We start from the raw sequence: 21,309 nt of genomic DNA on the forward strand, positions 1-21,309 counted from the left end.
AAGTAGTGTTTAAGAGCACAGACTCTGTAGCCATCAGTGCCTGGGTTCAAATTCTGGCTTTGCCATTTTTACTTAAAATTAATTAAAGTCACTTAACCTCTCTGTGCCTCAATTTTCTCAATGGAAAAATGGGAAAAATTACGGTACCTACCTCAGGATTCTTGCAAGTAATAAATGAGATAATATTTCTAAAACTCTTAGAACAGTAACTAGAGTATAGTAAGTACTTGATAAGTATTAGATTATTATTATTATTTAAGCAAAAGGCACATGCAGGATATGATTGGGTTTGTTTTGCTTTTGGCAAACCTTTTTCCTTGTTGTAAAAGTGATATATGTGCCCTTTTTTAAAAGTAGCTTTTGAAAATTTATACAAGTTTTTTTTGCTACAGAAAAATCAGAAAATAAAGATTAGCAAAAAATAAGAAAACAAAATTCCCTATCATCTTTAACATTCTGGTGTATATCATTCCGGACATTTTTCTATTCATCCAATAATGGTTTTCAAATTGTCTTTCAGTATGTGTGCCCGCATACAGCAAGGGGTCAGGCAAGTACTTTGGCTGAGCTTTTGAGCTTTGTCTCTGTGGCAGCTAGGGTTAATTACCCAAATACACGTGCTTGCCTCACTTTCCTTAACCTCCTACACACACACAGGGAAGGCCAGACTCGCTGTACTCTGCCCCAGCCCCTGGTTCTGGGGGCCCAGCACATGAGAGACCTAGGCCCTCCATCTGCTTGAAAGGAGAGGGGCGCTCAGACACCTTCTATGAGGCTCTGGTTCTAGAAATGACCACCTTCCGGTTCCCCTGTGAAGAATGCAGATACTCTAGCTCTGATTGTCCTAGATCCGCTGTCCTCTTGCTCCTCAAAGTGTGGTCCCTGGACCAGAAGAATCAACATCACCTGATAGCTTGTTAGAAATGCAAATTCTTGGACCCTACCTCAGACCTACTCTATCAGAATCTAAAGTTTAATGAGCTCCCTGGGTGATTTGCACATACATTAAAATTTGAGAAGCACTGGACTAGCACAGGTCCTTTCAGTTCTAGGAATGAAGATTTCCCTAAATGTTCTTGAACACTAGAAATTTCAAGAACTTTCCCACCAAAAGTTTTACCTTTCCTTAGGCCATTCTACTTCGTGGAACAGGCTGAGCTTTGTGGATTAACAATAGGCCCAATGCTTTCCTCAGGATTCCAAGTGCATACCATTCAAACATTAAACATCTTTATGATCAAACTCAGTAGCCAGCAGATGGAACCAGGGAAAAGACTAAATAATTCTGATCCTAAGGGGTGATCCAATTTCTTCTAAGTAGACAAGGTCAAACAATTTCCTCTCAGAAGAGAGGAAATTACGTTATCTGGCTAATGTGGGCCATGCAATCAGGGAACGAGTTCCCACCATCAGGTACAAAGGCATAGCTTCTGTGGAATGTTTCTGCCCCTGGTTTCTATACACCCTCCTAAGTCAGAAATGAGAAACTTCTATCAAGGGTCACTCGCCCACTGATGTCGATTAAATAGGTAATAAATGAAGGAGCCCTTGAGTAGAAAGCAATTTTTTCAGTGCAATGAACTATATAACTTATTTCTTTTTAAAAACCATGAACAGAAAATATGACCTTATTCCATAAACATAATAGAGAATTACAAGATGTACTTCAGTTCTTTGTTATGGCCAATTAAGAAATAGGGACAGAAGTCAGGAAGAGGGGCTTCCCTGGTGGCACAGCGGTTAAGAATCCGCCTGCCAACGCAGGGGACACGGGTTCGAGCCCTGGCCCGGGAAGATCCCACATGCCGCGGAGCAACTAAGCCCGTGCGCCACAACTACTGAGCCTGCGCTCTAGAGCCCGTGAGCCACAAGTACTGAGCCCACGCACCACAACTACTGAAGCCCGTGTGCCTAGAGCCCGGGCTCCGCAACAAGAGAAGCCCAAGCACCGCAACGGAGAGTAGCCCCCGCTCTCCGCAACTAGAGAAAGCCCGCGCACAGCAACAAAGACCCAACGCAGCCAAAAATAAATAAATAAATTTATAAAAAAAAAAAAAAGAAGTCAGGAAGAGAGAAGGGCGACTAAAGAAGGGGAAGGAGAAAGACAAAGAGACCCAAAGAAAAAGGCAGAGAAACAGACATACATATACATTTAGGGACACAGAAACAGACGTTGATGGTATTGACATTGCCATAATTTTCTCAGGTAATGTATGACCACCAAGACATTCACACATCAATTCATCAAACTATCTCATACTTTTTCTGTGTCAGGTGCTGAGGATATTAAAGTGAGCAAAATAGACAGGGTTCTGCCCTTAAAGAGCTCACATATCTAGCAGGGGAGCAAGACATTAATCAAGTAATCACACAAATAACCATTTGATTAGTTTCTTGTTTCTGTTGTAACAAATCACCACTAATTTAGTGGCTTACAACAACACCTGTTTATTATCTTACAGTTCGGCAGGTAGGATAGAAGTCTGATGCAGGTCTCACTGGGCTAAAATCAAGGTGTTGGCAGAGCTGCGTTCCCTTTTGGAAATTCTAGGTGAGAATTCTTCTCCTTGCCCTTTCTGAGCACCACCAGGGAAAAGGCCACCCACATGCCTTGCCTCGTGACCCTTTCCAACCACCTTCAAAGCCAGCAGCATTGCATCTCTTTGGACCTCCTGTTCCTAGTCACACCTGCCTGTAACTCTACCTCTGCCTCCCTCTTCCACTTTTAAGGACCCTTGTGATTACATTGAGCCCACCAGATAATCCAGGAGACGCTCCCATTTCAAGATCAGTTGATTAGCAACCTTAATTCCTGTAATCTTAATTCTCCTTTGCCAAGTAACTTAACATATTCACAGGTTCTGTGATTAGGAGATGGATATCTTCGGGGGATCATTATTCAGCCTACCACACCATTTAATTACAATTTGTGTATTCCAGAAACTATTGGCTTAAATGGGGCTTTGACCTTCTGTGCACAAGTACAGAAGCATGGCATTTCCTAGAACTATCCGGAGTTCTGTTCTTTGCTGCCTACATGTGTTTGTGTTTGTGTTTGCTGTTTCCTCTGAGATGCCCTTCTCCTCAGTCTCTGCATGTCCATATTCTAGCTCTTTTAAGGCCTTGCTTGAATGGTACCTAGACTTTACCAGGTGGAAAAATGAAAAATAAACTTAGTTCAGAATAGTTCTATCTTTAGGATTCTCAATTGGTGCCTAATTGAACTTGTGAGGAAGGCACTGTATTAAAAATGAGTTCTGATATCTTAAAACAAGTATTTCAAAGTACTCACACTGGATTTTTCAGACACTTCTATTTGGATCACAGAAGGAAATGAAAGGATAAAGCCAAACCCTCTAGGCACCACTGAAGAGAAAGAAGGAAGTGCCCTGAAAACAAGCTTGCTCAATGGCAAAAACAGATTCCTGCCTCTTCCAGTTAGTCATGTGACACTGAGTGAATAATTTAATTATTTTAAACCTATTTCCTCATCTGTAAAACAGGAATTATAAAAGTGACTAGTCATAGTGCCTGACACATAATAGGCATTCAATAAATATTGCCATGCGAGAGAAGATTCAGAGAGGTGAAGTAACTTGTCCAAGTTTATAAAAATAGAACCTGGCTTCCAAATTCTAGCATATTAAGATCATTTTGCTGTTTCTTAGTTCTTTGGAAATATGACTATTCATGATCCTTCTGGCACATCTCTATAACTCAAGAATAGTTAGTTGCCCCTATCCTGACAGATGTCACTACACTAACACAGAACTTTCTGTTTTGTTTCCTTGTGAATACAGCAGCATTTCTCATTTGAAATAGAGGATTTTGAAGTACTTGGTACATCAATCTACCTCATCTGAGGAAGGCTGAATTATTCCATCCTTGGCTCTGAAGGATACTGAGATCCAGAAAGCAGAAAAATGCTTCCAGATCCTATTGGTCTAAACTGTGCTGAGTGTGGTGAAAGAAGAAACAAATAAATATCCCATTGTACAGTTATCACACAGGAATTTGTTTCCGTCATCTTGGTTCACATACCCCTCTACTTCCCACAAACAGTTCTCATTTTAAAGTTTAGTTCAGTACCAATTATTCTGAAATTTTGCTTAACGTTGTCTGACAGATTGAAAAAAAATGAATTGGAATACAAGTGTTATAAGAGGCATCTGAACAGAGTGGAATGAGAAGTGGAATAGAGGCTAGAAGACATGGGTGCCCTTGGGCGTCTCTTCCCCTCTCTGGACCTCTGTTTTTCCCAACTATAAAGGGAGAGGGATAGGCTACAGGGTCTCTAAGACCCCTACCATCTTTAGCACTGTATGATTCTATAATTATAGAATTATAAATTATAATTCTAATGTATAATTTATTATAATAAAGTATAATTTATTATAATAAAGTATAATTTATAATTCTATAGTTATAGAATAATTATCCCATAGTTATTCTACAATTATAGAATATTCTATAATTACAATTATAAATTATAATTCTAAATGATAATTTATAAATTATAATTCTATAATTCCCCTACACACACACACACACACAGAGACACTGAGGTATTAGAATATAAAGGGATGTGTGTGTGGTGAGGTGTGGGGAGATGATAGTTTGGAGAAAGGGAAAAAAATTGCAGGCAGGTACTTCATTTGAGCTTAGCACATACAGTAGAGTGTGCAAGATATGGGAAGAGAGGACGGAAACACTTGCTAATAGAAAAAGAGGTTTACTTTGCTAAGGATAGGGTCCAAGCAAGCCTGTATCACTAAAGCCTTTGAAGGCCAACCTCCATGCTGTATTATTGAAAACCTACCAAGAGCTGGTAATGAACGAACAATACCTCAAATGATTATATTAACCACGTTTCTTTTTCTTGTTTGTTTGGTTTTGTTTTCATTGAAATGTATTCAGCGGGCCAGACACAAGCTTCTACCTGCTTTGCTACTGGCAGGTGGGGACAAGCAGCTACAGAAAAAAAAGATCACTATTTCACTCTTCTATTAGCTTTTGTAGTTTTCTTCACAAGATTTGACTATTATAAAACCTACATCTCAAAAAGTATGCCATATGCGTTGTTACGTAAGAGTCAATATAAACAAATATTGCCTCCTACTCACTATAAACTTTGTCCAGACCAGACAATTTAAATATCGGCCTAATTTGGGCTTTACAGTTAGGAACAATCAAATGGGAAGTTACCAATTATTTGCTTAAAAGCTGACTTTACAAAAGCGGATTTATATTTACCTTGATGTTTTGTCATGTATAATATATAACCCAATCAGGTGACCAAGCTATAAGAATCAGATCCTTAAACATGTTTTTTCATTTTCTGCAGAGTTCCAGAAGCAGTAAGAAACACAGCTCTGAGAGTGCCCCTGGGCAAAAGATAAAGGAGGTTACAGCTTGTGGAAGTGGTAATTAGAGCCAATTACAACTTGACTTACCTGCTTTGTCATTAAAATGCCTGTCAGACCTCTCATTTTTCTAAGCAGAGGAAAAGAAAAGGTATAGCTTAGTAGGGGAGAGGGTTAGCTAAAGGGAAGGGATTTCTAATTGTTCACAAACTTACTGTGTAACTTTAGACAAACATTGCCTTTTGGCTTCAAACTGTGCTTTGCTCACAGCTAAACCCTAACTCTTGGAGCTGAAAAGGACCTCAAGAAATCACCTGGTCCAGCCTCCTGCCTTCAAGAAAGTAAGGTATTATTATAGTCCCATTTTCCAAATGAGATATGAAAGGCTCAGATAATTTGACTAGAATATGTCTTCTGCCTCCTAAGTGCCAATAGATTTGATTTTGGTCTTTTAGCTTAACTGTCACGAGGAAAATGTAACTATTCTCCTCACTTTTCTCACAGATATGTTGTACACAGGCTAACACGTAATAAGCACAAAGCACTTTGAAAATAACAAGGGAAGCTTGTAAATATAACATTACCAACTGAGATACTAGCCCTTGGAATGGATGGGTCTCAAGGAAAAGTAACAGGAATGGATTTAGCCCTTTGAAGAGTTACCTTGAAGAAAGATGTAGAATTACACTCGACTTAGTTAAACGGACTAAACTCACTTTCTGCAAATAATGTATACGGGTTAATTAGGAGTAATGAAAAATTGTGAAAGAACAGGAATGCCATTAATGCATTTATCACTATGTTTGAGAGGGTAAACAAAGCGTAAGTGAAGTTTCGCATGTAAAATCAGAAATCCTGAACAAAGTGGGCTCCTTGGGGAAGGGTAAAAGGAAATAAGGTTTTTCTTACAATTTAGGAAGTTCACTATCCTATACAAGCTCTGATGACTGTGCCTTTTGTCCTTAAAATTGTCAGTAGTCTGGTCACTGAATGCCTAATTATCCATCTTCCTGTCTGCAATCTTTCTTCACCTAACCATTCAAATTACCCCTGCCCAAATCACTACCTTTACCTGCTACTTTGAACACATCTGCTCCCTCACAAACCCTTGTAATCCTCCGTATTGAGTTACTCATTCAGGATTTCAAGGTCCTCCATCAATCCACTCCTATCTAGTCTGTCTTTCCCGATCCTTCTCTACCTTTGTTCTTTTTCTTTCAATACTACACTTTCTCCTCATATACCTGAAACAAATCCCATCCTTGCATCTGATAAGTCATCTCTCGTCACCTTTCTTGAAAAGCAGCACATATTTGATGTGAGAACTATAGGCAGGGGGCTGAGTCTACTTAATAGGTAGAAGTCTCTCAGTAGTCATCTGATATGATTACCCAAAGGAGATTGGAGCCAAGCTCCCCCTCCCTTAACGTGTTTCTATCAGGGAGAAGTGAGGGCATAATGTTCAGGAGCAGAATGCGGAAGAGTGCTGCTGGGTAGAGACTGCTTGGAAAATGTGGCAGTTCTGAGTATTAAAAGAGGAGCTGCTGTAGTTTAGGATTTGTCTCACCCTTTCATTCCTTTAAAGCTTTATCTTTATTGTTTTTAATAAAGGTGTCAATTTATATGCTGCCTTCCTTGTCACACCTCCCTTGGTGAAGGTATGCAGTGGTCGCTATCAGAAAGACAGATCCGTAGAGTTGGGGGAGGAAGAGTGATTTCCATAGTCAGCCAAGTAGGCACAATGGTGTCAGGAAGGTTATTCCAAAGAGAGGGTGGCAGTATATATTGTAAAGAAATTTTATGGTAGTACATACTCTGGGGAGTAAAACTAGGGGCCGCAAGGGCCATTCTCTTACTAGATCCAACATGAGTGATGTGGGCAGTTTGGTTACCTGGCAGATATTGAGCTTAGAAACAGTATATATTTTGGATTTTAAATTTTTATTCACTTCCATATAACAGCATATATAAAATGTTGCACACACAAAAAGCATTTCTGAAACTTGGTCACTCCTTTGAGATTGGCAAAGATTACATACTTTTGAAAAAAAAAAATCAACGGTGGAAGAATTTTCATCTCTAAGGGTAGATTTGATTTGGAGATAGCCAAAAGTCACTTGAGATTAAGTCTGGTGAACTAAGGTGGGGAATAACCTGAACATAATTTTTAGTGAAATAAGCATGTAAAAGGATGACCTATTTTACTGCTAAAATATCTCACAACATGCCACCCTCAAAGGAAACAATTTTTACTGGGGTATGTAAATAATTGTCTTTAAAGTTTTGTTTAGGGCACAGAAATATGTATCTGATTTTATGATACTAGAGGGAGAATGGGCATAGCTAAAGGAAGACTACAAAATATTCACCTTCTTTGGAGGTCAGGTAACAAGGTTTCCATCAACCTGCTATTGCTCCGGGATAGTAAGCAGCTTTTGTATCAAGTGTGGAGTTGTAGCCCTGCTTGACTTAAATGAGTGACGCAGCAGTTAGGAAGCAGGAAATGGTACTGGATTACACACAGACAACCAAAACTAACACAAACACACATAGACTTCCTGGGATGTAAATTATTTTTGAGGTTTGAGATCTCCTTTTACAGAATTTAGTATATAACAGATTTAAAAACCAAACTTCTTGACCTCCCAATATTAAATAACTAAATGTGCAAAAGAACCACCATTAAATAGCACATAAAAAGCTATACATTTTCTATGAAACAATATGTGCACAGATTTTCAAAGCTGTAAAAATGCAATAAAGAGCACAACACATTTTGGTCACTTTATTAAATGACATTAAATAGTTTAAGTTTCAACTACTAAACAGCACTTTGAATGGTGAAAACACAGATAGTATTATTGTCATACTTGAATGCTTTTCTTTAAAAACACAATTCCAGTCCTTATATATATTACAAAACAGCCTTAAAGGAAGAAGTGACATCTTTTCTACAGTACTTAAGATACTCAATACGGAACTGAAAAGCAGTCTAACAGAAACAAAGGCAAGTCTTCACAGCTGTATGATTTCAGCAGCCAAAGCTGGATGATGGACTGAAACATTACTATACAACTGGGACAAAACATATACAATATCACAATACTAAGCAAAAACGCTTTACACCCAAAGAAATAAAACAGGTTACAAAATGTGGAGAATTTAGCAGGCAAAACTGTATTACAAGCAACATTTTAAATCGTCATTTTTTTAAGCCATTGCAACTATTTAAAACATCTAAAACAAATATAAAAATGAGCCTTTTAGTATCTTATTGATGTGATTTTGTCTTTAAATATTTGTTAAAGCTTGATGTTATACTCAAAGTACATAATATGTGGCTAAAATGTCAAGTGAAGAAGAGTATGCAAAGTGGTCCAAGTTTTATCTCAAACTCTCTTATTTCCCATTCATTCTTCTATGTATTATTCTTTAAACCATAGTTTCATTCATGATGAAAAAGGTTTAGAAGGTTGCCTAAAATTCTGACACCTGTGTCTTTGAGCAAGCAATCAGACCATGATGAATGTTCACAGGTACAGGTCTAGTAAATCAGGTTTAAAGTATTCTGGACTTGTAGAAATACCAACTGATAACAGTTGGCCAAAGTATACTGTCTTCAAATATTTATCTCGTAAATCTTGTCTCTTTCATTTCTTCTAAAGTAAAAACACCCCCCCAAATCAACTGAATAAACTTGATTATATGGCTGGCATAATATCCAAATACATAGAATTCGTTAGTGATAACTCACCACGGGAAGGTGGAAGGTGGATCCACCAAACCTCAAAATTCTATATGACAAACTAAGTACTCCTGGATGTTTACCACTAGTTTTTCATGATCAAAGTGGAAATCTCTTAATCATCCTAACAATTCAAAACAGTTTTAGCTAATGTTAAACTCATTCCTCATTCTAATCCAGTGATACCTAGAGCAAATCCTCCACCCAGCTTTCTCTTTTTTGGAATTCGCTGGCTATTTCCACTACATGTTACGTCACCATCTCAAAAATGGTTTCGCCATGTTGAGTTGACTCTCATAGTCTAACAATCTTTTTCTTTAAGAAACTCAAGCAACCAAATTGTACATGAATAAGCTTATAAGTAATTTTTTTTAACTTATTTATTTTTGGCTGTGTTGGGTGTTCATTTCTGTGCAAGGGCTTTCTCTAGTTGCGGCGAGTGGGGGCCACTCTTCATCGCGGTGCGCGGGCCTCTCACTATCGCGGCCTCTCCTGCTGCGGAGCACAGGCTCCAGACGCGCAGGCTCAGTAGTTGTGGCTCACGGGCCCAGCCGCTCCGCGGCATGTGGGATCTTCCCAGACCAGGGCTCGAACCCGTGTCCCCTGCACTGGCAGGCAGACTCTCAACCACTGCGCCACCAGGGAAGCCCTATAAGTCATTTTTACAGGCCTGGATTAAGAAAAACGACAATGTAATGACTTTCTAGTAAAACCTTAAAAAAGGGCATTAGAGATGATTAATTTTGATCAGAAAATTGCCTCACAGATCTAAACTAAAAAAAAAAAAGAAAATCGAGCTTTGAAACATAATTTACGTAAGAAAACGTAGTTGGGAAAAAAGAACATACTGATGAGAGAAAAGAAGAAGAGCATAGAAGCCAGTGAACCTTATCTTTAGGAGGAATTACTTCACAATACTGACAGTACTGGGAATTGTTTTAAAGCACATTCCTCATGTGAACTTAAAGTCAGCAATGGTTCTGCCATTTTGATGTTGTTTATAAAACAGGGTGTGAAGCTAACAACCACAACATCATCCTTAACCTCCTAAAATGCTAGAACTTGATTTTGTTAGTCCACATCCCACTGCCAGCAACAGGATGAAGCACTAGCACTGACACCAAGCAGTTAAGAGATGTGCTTTATATTAGTGCCAGGAGAGAGAAAATTCTTGTGTGGAAGATAATCCACAACCCTGAAATTTTACCAGTAATTATTTCAGCACATATAACTGAAAAAAAAAATGGCAGAAAGACTACAGAAGAAAAAGGAATTCTCTTCTTAAGCTGTACTTAAGGCTGTTTATACAATGCTAAGATAACTGCAAGACTCCTCCAAGTTTTAGAGCAGTAGTATTTAAGAATATTGCACACAATTCTGTGTCAAAGATAACCCTTAGTTTCTAATTTTCAGTCACAGACATGATAAAGCAGGAGCCCAGTTTCAGACTTCAGTCAAAAGAACATTAAAACCATTTCAATCACTTTAATCAAGAAATGGATTAATACATACAAAAGTATTTTATAACTTGAGGAATCAACTCTAAGAACTCAGCTGTGTGTTTTTATATGTAAAGAATGAATATATAAATCTGTATTCTTTCATAAATTCATTCATTTTATGACAATTTTATGGTCACTAAAAGCAGGCATAAAAATTTAGAGAGGAAATCTGTGGAGTTGTTACTGTTATGGAAGGACTTGTTTTCACTGAAAACAATTTGAAAGATCTTCTGTACTCAGTGTGTGTAAGAAGATTCTAGGCAACATCACTGACAAATGTCAGGAAGAAATGGTATGCCCTATTAAAAAAAATTTAAAACTAATATGGAAAATTGCCATTTAAGGGGACCAAACTATTTATACAGTTGAGTTCTGTTAAGTCATTGATTCCTAAAAAAATAAAAGATCTTTCTATGATTTTAGCAATCTTTTAAGCTTTTAGTGCAAAATCACATTGATTTCCCTTGGGAAGGTCCTGGATTTTTGCTTCTCATTGGGGGTGGTGCACGCTGTAATGGTGGTGGCTGCATACCACCAGCCACTGACTGATACATTCCTCTCATATCAATCTGCTGGTAGTTAGAAGGATTCATGATTAAATTTGGAGGCTTTGGCATCATGAGGTGACCCAGTGTTGCTTGTTGATAAGTCATTTGCTGCTGTTGCTGCTGATTGTACTGCTGCTGGAGCCTTCGGTTCATAAGTATTCGCTGAACACAGCTGATTAACTAAAGAGAGAAAAGAGAGCTGTTACAAGTGCATGACCTGTCTCAAAGAGGCAGTATCAAGTTTTGAGTTAAAATCAATTTGTTAAGGGGGTACCATACCAAAAGGAAAACACATTATTGTTATCACCATTACTAATTTGATGGCATTCACAGGACCATTACTGTAGAAACCGGTTAGTAACACCATTTAGGGCTAAATTCTCTTAATGACTTGACTATTGTAGTGCAAGCAGCATTTAGGTTAGTTGCCATAGTAACCCATCCTGCACTGTGATTAGTCTCAAGTATTAGTTACAGCACTTTTTTGTCAAGTCTCCTTTCTTTGTCATTCTTTTGAATATTTCACGTGATGACAGACAAACATTTTTAGTGACAAACACCCAAGGGAAAAGGCACTTGCAGTGGGAATAATTCCTACTTGGAATGGCTCAAATTTCCTAAGATAATTTAAAACCACATAATTCTACAGTGCTTTCTAAGTAAAATTCATGCCACAGAAATTGATTCCCTGGTGTCAAGAGTTGAAATTTCCCAGTGCAAGGCAGATGGCTGGCAAAGACCATGCTAGGAAAGATGATCAAGGATCCTGGAATATGCTAGTCTTTTAAAGAATTACATAATTTAGTAGGAACCTGTGTCATGTATCATATATAGCTCCACTTTTTATCTCAAATTAAATATATTAAAAAGTATACATATTTGTGGAAGTTGTTTAAAAATAGTAAATGTGGTAAAAAGTCTGGCAAAAATTCCTTTTTAGATGTCCAGAATATACAAAAATAAAATTATATGGAAGAGAGTCTATGTAAACTTCAAGGAGACCCATTTGGGAAGTTGTTGCTCCTTTGCAACAAAAGACATTACCTTTATTTGACATTACTAGGTTTTTGGATAAAGTTTCTCTGGGAATAACCAATGACCATCCATCCGTCCATATGAGGGAATGGTTATTGACACAGATGTCACGCAAACCGATTATTATAAATTCAAGGAAGTTAAACATAACCTAGAGATAGTCCAAATTCTTACCATCTGTTGTTTTGTCAATACGTCATTGTAGATTGCTTCCCTTCGTTTAACATCAAGCTCCTGGCTGGCTTGTCTACTTAATGCTAACGCCTGTACCTGGGCGTCCGAGAGATTCATGTTTTCCTTCCACTAAAAGAAAAGTTTCTATTTACTCCTTATTGCAGTAGAATTGAGAAAAAATAATTAAGGTACTTAAAGATATTGAGGATTTTTAAAGTTTTTTTTTTCCTTTTCCTTTACTCTTTTCTAAAGAAGACAATGATGTAAAAGCAGGGTACTAAGTTGACCACTGTTGCACAAGGGTTACCTATGTCTGGAATAAACCTATTTGGATTTAATTCATGCAACTGGTAATTAAAGTACATTTATGTAAACAATGCATACATTTCTATGATTAACTGATTTCCCAATTCTTAGATTTTACATTTCTCTTTTGTGCCAACATCCAGGTAAAACTGAATTATATATAGCTTGGCACTATTATCCAGTTTATTAGTATTTTACTGTTGCAAATCAAGTTATAAGGATTACACTCTTTTCCCCACGGAAGTAGTGAATCAAACAACAATTAAAAATTAAAACAAATGGTGGGGGGAAGAACACAAACTGCAAGTTGGAATAAACAATTGCCAATTAACTTACTACAGCTGAAATTATATCGTCAAGAGGTTGAATCCTCACTGCTGTCACACTGTTTGTTGCTTCCACAACTTTTTCTCTTCCTTGATTAATGAGGTCCTAGAAGAATGCAAGAAATAACTTTATAAGGGCATGTAAAAGTCAGCATAGTTTTAAAGTATAGGGATCCTTTCTCTTGCCAAATTATAGCACTTGGTCTTAAAACTCTTTAAATAATCGAAAAGAACAGCAAAATTCAGCATCAATAAAATGGAGTAAAACTCATCAGTGAGGGTCTTGTTAGGAAGATAAAAGTTTGGGTTCTATTGCACCAATATTTTAATAATTTAAATGACTCCATAAGCACATTTTAAAAAGAAAACCACAGATTAAATTATTAAATTATTGGTATATTAAAACCTAGTCCTTCTTATTTAAATCATAACTGATTCTAGTTTTAAATTACTTATTTCATAATACTGTGCATTATCGTATACTTAATGTTGCATCTACACTGCATTAGAATATAAATCAATGTGTGTATTTATCCTGTTTATTGAAAATATTTTATAACTGAAGAAAATGCTATTTCCCTAGCCAGTCAGATGCCCTATTGTTCCTTAATTAAAATTATTCAAACTACATTCATTCAAGGCCTGATGCCCTTGTGCTCTGAACAAACCACATTTTATTATACTATGCTGGTTCAAAAAGGTCAACAAATAAAAGAAAAATTTCTTGGTCTATTCAGAGGTAATCTTTTGGAGAATGTGATATTCCAGCATAGGGAACCTTCAACAACAGGGCACTTGAAATTGCCTTTAATTCAAGTTAAACTACTTTTGTACTTCACAACTTACCTCCAGCTGTTGATTACTCATTGCTGACAGGGCTCCCAAATTGAAAGGAATATAAGGAGTTTGAGAGTTGAAACTGACAGGGGGTAAATTGGTCCCAGTTGGTATGTTGAAACGCATGGTCAGTCCCTAAAAACAAAAAATTATGCACTTTCCACATTGTGATTTAAAACTTGAAATTCTACATCACCTACTGGTTTAGAAAAAAATCCACATTCTCAGATCTAGGAAATTATTAACACTCTTTCACACACAAACAAAACACCCTTTTCACCCGAAACCAAGATCTTCTTACATAGAAAGCTTTAACCCCTAAAGGTGTACCCTTTTTCTGATAATTCCCACAGAATGGGGCAACTCAGAGAATTCTGATGAGACTACTAAAATCACAACGTTAAAGAAGTTTGGTACAATGAGTTAGGAGTTTAAAAAGGATTCAGGCATTAGGATAAGGTTTCCCATATGCTCAGGCATATTGTTGCTCAAGTGGGGGTGGTGTTTAAAACAGATGTGGAACTATTTTAAATAAAGTTGCTGCTGGAGATTGACACTAATATCTAATAATGGAGTATTTTTGTGTTCTGATAATCAGTCAAAACTTAGATTTCATGGTACACATGCTAAAGCAACATTTACTCCTACCTCCAAACTCTAAGCTCCTATATGTCTGTTACTACTGTGAGGGTGTTGATGGAAGTTAAGTGATGCTAAATATATAGCTTCCCACTAATCTCTCAATTTAGCAAGTGCTAATCAGAAATGAGGTTACTACTCTTTAAGGGGAAAATATTTTCTTCTCTCATCTCCTCCCACTCTATCACCAAAGGTACCGAAAAGCCCATAAACAGACTCTCATACTTCGAGACTCTGTTCCTGAAGATTCACTACATTACTACCTGTTCCAAATGTGATGCTTTTCTTCCCCCATTGTTCTTTTAAATGACTAACATAAAAAAAAAGAAAAAAAAAGCATTTCAAATGAACTACCTTCTTCTCTGCTTCATACTCAGCCCAAGCTGCTTTTCTTTCTTCTTCAGTCAACTCTTCTTCTTCTTTGTGGTCCAAAAGAGAATCATGTTCATGATATCCTACAATGTGTTCTTTATGTATTTGAAGAAGCTCTGCAAGTATGGTGTCCTGTTTAGAGGGGTTGAAATAATAATTATTTTCTCCCTCTGGATCGTATCTCCATAGTTCTTTGGTCCACTGTTAGACTAGAAGCTAGAAACTGGCTGCTATACATTTTTCTGATATATATGATAAATTACCTAGAAAACATTCACAATACATGCAACACCAGCCTCTTACGTAAGAATGTTATGTTTATATAGCATGTTTTAGGGGCTCAATTTTTTAATGACTACTTTTCATCTTTCAAGGTTTTTTCCTCCAACTTTTTCTAATTTTTTCATATCATTTTGTTTTGTGCTTTGTTCTGAGTTGATAAAAAAATGCTAACAGAAGTCTGCTTAACTCAGAGATTACACTGAATGAATGACTGTGCTAAAAATCATGGCTACTCCTGTTCATACATGTTTAACAACTTTATTTTCATAATCACTTTAGCTACCAACCACTATACTAACAAAAACCAAATCTAAATTAATCAAAACAGCTACAGAACAGTTTAACTGGAACACACAATCCTTATATTTCAATTGTAAGAAGGTCAAATATAAATTACACTGTAAGGACCCATGGTTCAAATTTAAACTGATATACACCGTTTATCAATTTATTATCATAGTGTCTTTTTTTAAAGTCATAATGTCTTAAGCCAGTCTTTTAAGGTTAAAAAAACTAAAAGCTTAAAAATTGGGATCATTTATATACTCAGTAAGAACACCAAACTCCTGCTCCGTGTGATTATGATTATGAGAGAGACACACACAAATGGAGATTTGGGGGGCAGGGGGTTAAAGTGAACCATGGGTATGTTACTTGCTAATAAAAAATTAAAATATTCACAAGTTGTTTATTAAGAAATAAAAGATGAAAACCTGGATATATAAAAGGCAAATTAATTCACTTTACAAAAGGATTTTCCATAGCTTCTAACAGCAAGTTTCCTTAGAACACACTTTCTAAATTGAGTGTGAACTTAGTGAAAGAACGTAAATAATACTTGACTGGCCAAAGGAAGGTACAGCGAGGTATATAGCACATTAAATTTAAATTTAATCTGCATCTAATAATGCTTAATGCCTCCATAAGTTTAGCATAGACAAAGCCCACACTTGAAAAGAATTTTGTCTTTACATCTTCAACCATACCTAGAGTATAGCGTCCAACACAGGGCAGGGGCTCAAATATTTGTTAAATAACTCAAGATGAAAAATTCAGCTCATGAGGCCCTAAGTTTTTTTCTGTAAAACAGCAAATGCTGACACCAATTCCAAACATTCTGATATTTGGTATCATGTTAACAAACTTTTTATCTTGCTACCTCAATAAATAATCACTTCATAATTTCACGAAAGAAAAGGAACTGATTTTCTTAATGGATACAGCTGTAATTGAGATTTTATAATTCATTTTGAAGGCATGTGCTATTTCTTTTGTTGAAAACATTAAAAGACCATACAAGCAAGAGGGCTCAAGAAAGTCTACTGGTGGAACACATATATGTTAATAAGTTTAGCTCTTTTAAAATGTTAAGTAAACATTTCTCTCCTGCACCAGTGTAGAAGTCTGCCATCAAAGCTGACTTCTCTGGCCTATGACATATAGAACAGGTTTATCATCACTAGATAGATCTCCAAAGTTCAGAGTTACTGACCAGGCAGGCAGGGAGATAGGGCAGTCTGAATTAAATTCTGTTAAAAGATAATGCTTCCTTAGATGTGTGTCTCCCATGCTTACCCCCCAAGCATGACTCAGGAGAGAGGTATGTAATAAAACCAGATAACACTGACTAATATTTTTAGCAAGTGACCATGCCAAGTACAATTAGGAAAGTCAGCTGTTCTACAAAATACCAAATAAATTACAAGGTAGAAATGTTCTATAGATAGTCCCTAATTTTACTTCTGTCTGACAATAGGTGATGTTCTTAACCATAGTCAAAAATCACTTCATTTCTCTAAGACAGCAACCTAAGGGAAAGACCAGGAGAACTGTGTGCTAGGAACTGAATTTATTTTTCAGCTGTGTGGTTTCTCCGTAATACTGGATAATAACTTAATCTAGTTGTGACTATAAGTTAAACATGGATGAAATATTCTACCATCACATATGTAACAGGACGAGATAAGAATAGCAGGAATAAATGAAATACCCAATTCTTTGGAAATAAACACTATGTCAATCAAGTGTAACGTTTATTTCTCAATTATAAATACCACAATCCATACATTAACTACTTTTTATGGTTAGAGAAAAAAGCCTTTCCAGAAATGCATGTATGCAATGTGCATACATGCACACACATACACACAAACACACCCATATACACCCTTTTAAAAAGTGTCTGTGATTTCAGGGAGCTTTATCAAGTTAGTCCTTAGCATCCTGTAATTTCAAAGTCCAAACTTATCATCTTGAAATTGGTAGAAACTGATGTCCAGAGAGGCAAAGTAACCTTTTTCCAATCACAGAGCTAAGGACTAGCTGGGACTAGAAGATAAATTTCCTGACTCCTATCCAGTGATCATTCTATCACACTGTAAAGAATGACTGTTTTCTTGAGGTATAGTGCCTCCATTTCCCAGATCTATTCTCTTAAAAAAAGAAAATTCCCTAAAGGATTCCAGGGGAAGGAAAAACTTAAGTAGGTCTATTTTTTCTCACTTTTTAACACTTTTGTTCTTTCTGAAGTTTTTAAAAACAAGTATGTGTTAATTTTTTAATAAAAGAAAATATAAAAACTGAAACAAACACAATTCTTAGACAAAAACTTGTGAAAGGCCAGTTCATGCTTAGCCTGAACCTGACATGAACTATTTTTACCATTTTCATCTTCAGGAGATATTCATTTCAGGAAATCCCATTCTAAAACCTTTAAATATCTTCTCCCCACCAATTCCAGATTTAAGATCTATGCTATCAAGTCAAACATGATTGCCTAATTTTAAGGTCAGATTATGATAGAGGTTCAGTTTCTGCCCGTGCAATAACTTTCATTTTTACCCACAGTCAACTAAAATGTCAACAAGTCAGAGGAAAAGTGCATGTGACTTAGTTTTTTATCATTAAAAAATTTTGGACCCTTTTCCTAAAACATTACCTCCCTGCTAACATCAAGCCAAAAAATCAGTCATATTGCTTCTACTGGCTACAGCACTCCCTTCTTTTCAAAGAATTTTTAAAAATTTTAATGGAAACGATGTTAATATCTATTATAAAAACTAGAGATAACTACTGGTAACATTTGTTGTATATCTCTCCACACATTTACACTTAACACACGTGTGTGCACACATTTTCACATAAAAATGGGATTGTACTATATTTAAAACCTACTTTTCTGCCTTAATATCTTTCCATGAACATTATTTTACATTAAATACAAACTTTCATTGTTTTTAATGGCTGCAAGGTGTGTACATTATATAGATACACTTTATCATCTATTTAATTATTCTCTTCAGAGTTTATCAAGACATTTATGCCACTTCTAGTTTTTAATTATTACCAAATCTTCAATGAAATAGGTTAATGGATAAATTTTAGGGACTTCCCTGGTGGCACAGTGGTTAAGAATCTGCCTGCCAATGCAGGGGACACAGGTTCAAGCCCTGGTCCAGGAAGATCCCACATGCCGTGAAGCAACTAAGCCCGTGCGCCACAACTACTGACCCTACGCTCTAGAGCCCACGAACCACAACTACTGAAGCCCGCGCGCCTAGAGCCCGTGCTCCACGACAAGAGAAGCCACCACAGAAAGAAGCCCGTGCATTGCAACGAAGAGTAGCCTCCGCTCACCGCAACTAGAGAAAATCCCGCCACAGCAGCAAAGACCCAATGCAGCCAAAAATAAATAAATTAATTAATTTAAAAAATTTTAATGTATTATTATACGTTCATACAATAATATGCCGACAATACTCAAGGACTCAGACGAGTATGTTTACCACTATCTTCATTTTAACAAAGAAAAGACATTACATAAAAGTTAACTGACTTTTATAGGAACAAGATTCATTTATACATTTCAGAAGCATGAAAGCAGAACTCTTTCTTTCTTCCAGAGTGTTGTGTAAGACACAAATAACAGAAAGAAGATACAGGATTTCTGATACAAACTGTTTCTACATCTTTCCCATTTAAATTAATTGCAGCATACTGTCAATACAAGAAACATGATGAGATTAAGAGGGCAAAAAAGTATTTGTAACAAGATCTTCAGAATATTTCTTTGGGAAAAAGTTTTGCAAAGTCTAGAGCAAGTTATAAAAGTTATTAAAGAAAAATTTCATCCCAATATACAATATAATCGTGGAGAGGTTTTTTGTTTTATCCCCTTGAAGCATGCATTTATATTAGTTGCTATAGTAACACTATTATTGAAAACAATACTGGAACAGAATCTATAATCACTAGGCCAACAGTCATCAAAATGAGGTTTAAATTACATCCAAATGTGTACCTTTACTTTTCTTTGTCTAAACTTTATTTTTCCTTAAATAAGTGAAAAAGCTTACAAGCTGGGAAAAGCATGGTCTATATTCTAGCTAACAACCTAAATTAGTTTGAGCTTCAAAATGACTAGTTCAATTAATAAAATAAAATTAATGATAAACTACAAGTTTAAGTTAATTTATTTAGAAGTTTAAAGTATTTGGCAAGCTGACAAAAATTTCCGTTTAATTAATTCTGAAATTCAACCTTGAAAATAAAATTTTTAAAAAACAATCAAGACTTTGCCTAGAGGTGGGGGCAGGGGTTTGCCATATTTCAAAATATTTTGCTTGCCATCACTTTGAATTTGAGTTTCATAATATCTGGAAATAAAATGTCACTAGAATACTTAAGTGCCACAGGACCCACTCAAAAAGCTATGAAAAAAATTCCTTTTATTACTTAAGTAAGTCTAGATTCTTAATAAAGAAACAATATTCCTGGTCAGAAAAGTTTCTACTTTCAAATTTAAAGCCTCTTTCTTCCCAAACTACACAAGAAAAAAATGCAACATATTTGATAAGTAACTAGAGAGCTATTGAATGAAGTTCACATACCACCTCATATCAGATTTTTAGGTCAAGAGCACATAACCCTTGTCAAAGAGCATTTATAAATATATCCAGATTCTCAAATTGTAGGTATGAATAAGATAGTGACAACTACAGAACTTGTAACTTTCAAGGAAAGAAAAGGCAGGCCTGCCAAACTGACACTGGTGGAGGGTAAAAGCCAGAATCTCCTTTGATAAAAATGTTTTATACTCAATTTAACATTTAAAGAACTAGATACTATATTTAGCATTTAACCTTTAAAAACTGGTGATCCATTACAATTCTTATACATGACATATGCCATTCACTGAGAGATAAAGAGTGTCACTCTGTATTTTATATGACTGTAGTGACTTTCTAGAGGTTGCAGCTTTCCAAGTAGAGCCTGAATTCAACTCAATTCTTATGCTATACAATCTGGAGTTCACATCATCTCTTTAATTTATTAACACTGTTACATCCTCTAACTCAACCATAGGTGTGCTCTAAAAAATATATGAAAATAAGAGGGAAAGCAGTTGTTTAGCAGTTCAAATTACATTTAAAGAAAGAAAACATCAGGGACTTCCCTGGTGGTCCAGTGGCTAAGACTCCACGCTCCCAATGCAGGGGGCCTGGGTTCGATTCCTGGTCAGGGAACTAGATCCTACATGCTGCAACTAGGAGTCCGCATGCTGCAACTAAAGATCCCGTGTGCCGCAACTAAGACCCGACCTGGTGCAGCCAAATAAGTAATAAAGTAAATAAATAAATGAATGTTTAAAAAAAAAGTATGATAAAAAAGAGAAAGAAAACATTAAAATATAAAATGGTTTAAAAAATGACATAAATAAGGCCACCTAATGATTCTTATATTGACCAAATCTCTCCCACAATTTATATTCCTTGAAGGGTCCAAAGTAATAAATTTGATGTAAAAAGCTCAGTCATGAAAACATTAGTAATTGAAGAGACAGAAGTGAGACATTCACCTACTTAATTCCCCTAAAAGCATCACAGCTTCAATTTTCCACTGTCCCTATTCCTGGAAGTGTTACAAGACATATTTGAACCAGCCAACCTCAGTTACACACTTTAGGATATTAATACACAGATACTGTGGCACTCAAGTACCTATACTAATTCAGAATCACTGTCACTTCAACATATTAGTTATGTCCTCTGAACTCCCCTAAATGAAAATGGAAAAAACTGAAAGGACATATAGCCATGCTTACCATGTTTCTCTTGACAACAATTTTATGTATGACCAGACTGCTTGAAATATAAACATCAGTATAATTTTGTGGGAATC

The 21,309-nt window shown here is 36.3% G+C and overlaps 1 protein-coding gene and 1 pseudogene across 7 annotated transcripts in view; one reads left to right on the forward strand and one right to left on the reverse strand.

Annotated features, from left to right (window-relative positions):
- The window catches only part of LOC309620687 (large ribosomal subunit protein uL16 pseudogene), a 577,085-nt pseudogene that overhangs the window by 483,611 nt on the left and 72,165 nt on the right, over positions 1–21,309 (forward strand). The gene's annotated exons all lie outside the window — the stretch shown is intronic.
- Positions 7,918–21,309, reverse strand: part of ATRX (ATRX chromatin remodeler) — a 242,920-nt gene continuing 229,528 nt past the window's right edge. For all 6 annotated transcript variants that reach the window (XM_082376914.1, XM_082376916.1, XM_082376915.1 and 3 more), the window contains 5 exons: positions 14,830–14,979; positions 13,846–13,971; positions 13,010–13,105; positions 12,368–12,496; positions 7,918–11,338 (listed from right to left, as the gene is read on the reverse strand). In XM_082376914.1, the coding sequence (XP_082233040.1) occupies positions 11,060–11,338; positions 12,368–12,496; positions 13,010–13,105; positions 13,846–13,971; positions 14,830–14,979 (780 nt within the window). In that variant the 3' untranslated portion in view covers positions 7,918–11,059. The remainder of the gene's footprint in view (positions 11,339–12,367; positions 12,497–13,009; positions 13,106–13,845; positions 13,972–14,829; positions 14,980–21,309) is intronic.

Source organism: Balaenoptera borealis (genome assembly GCF_965194805.1).
Source record: "Balaenoptera borealis genome assembly, chromosome: X".
Classification (NCBI taxonomy): domain Eukaryota; kingdom Metazoa; phylum Chordata; class Mammalia; order Artiodactyla; family Balaenopteridae; genus Balaenoptera; species Balaenoptera borealis.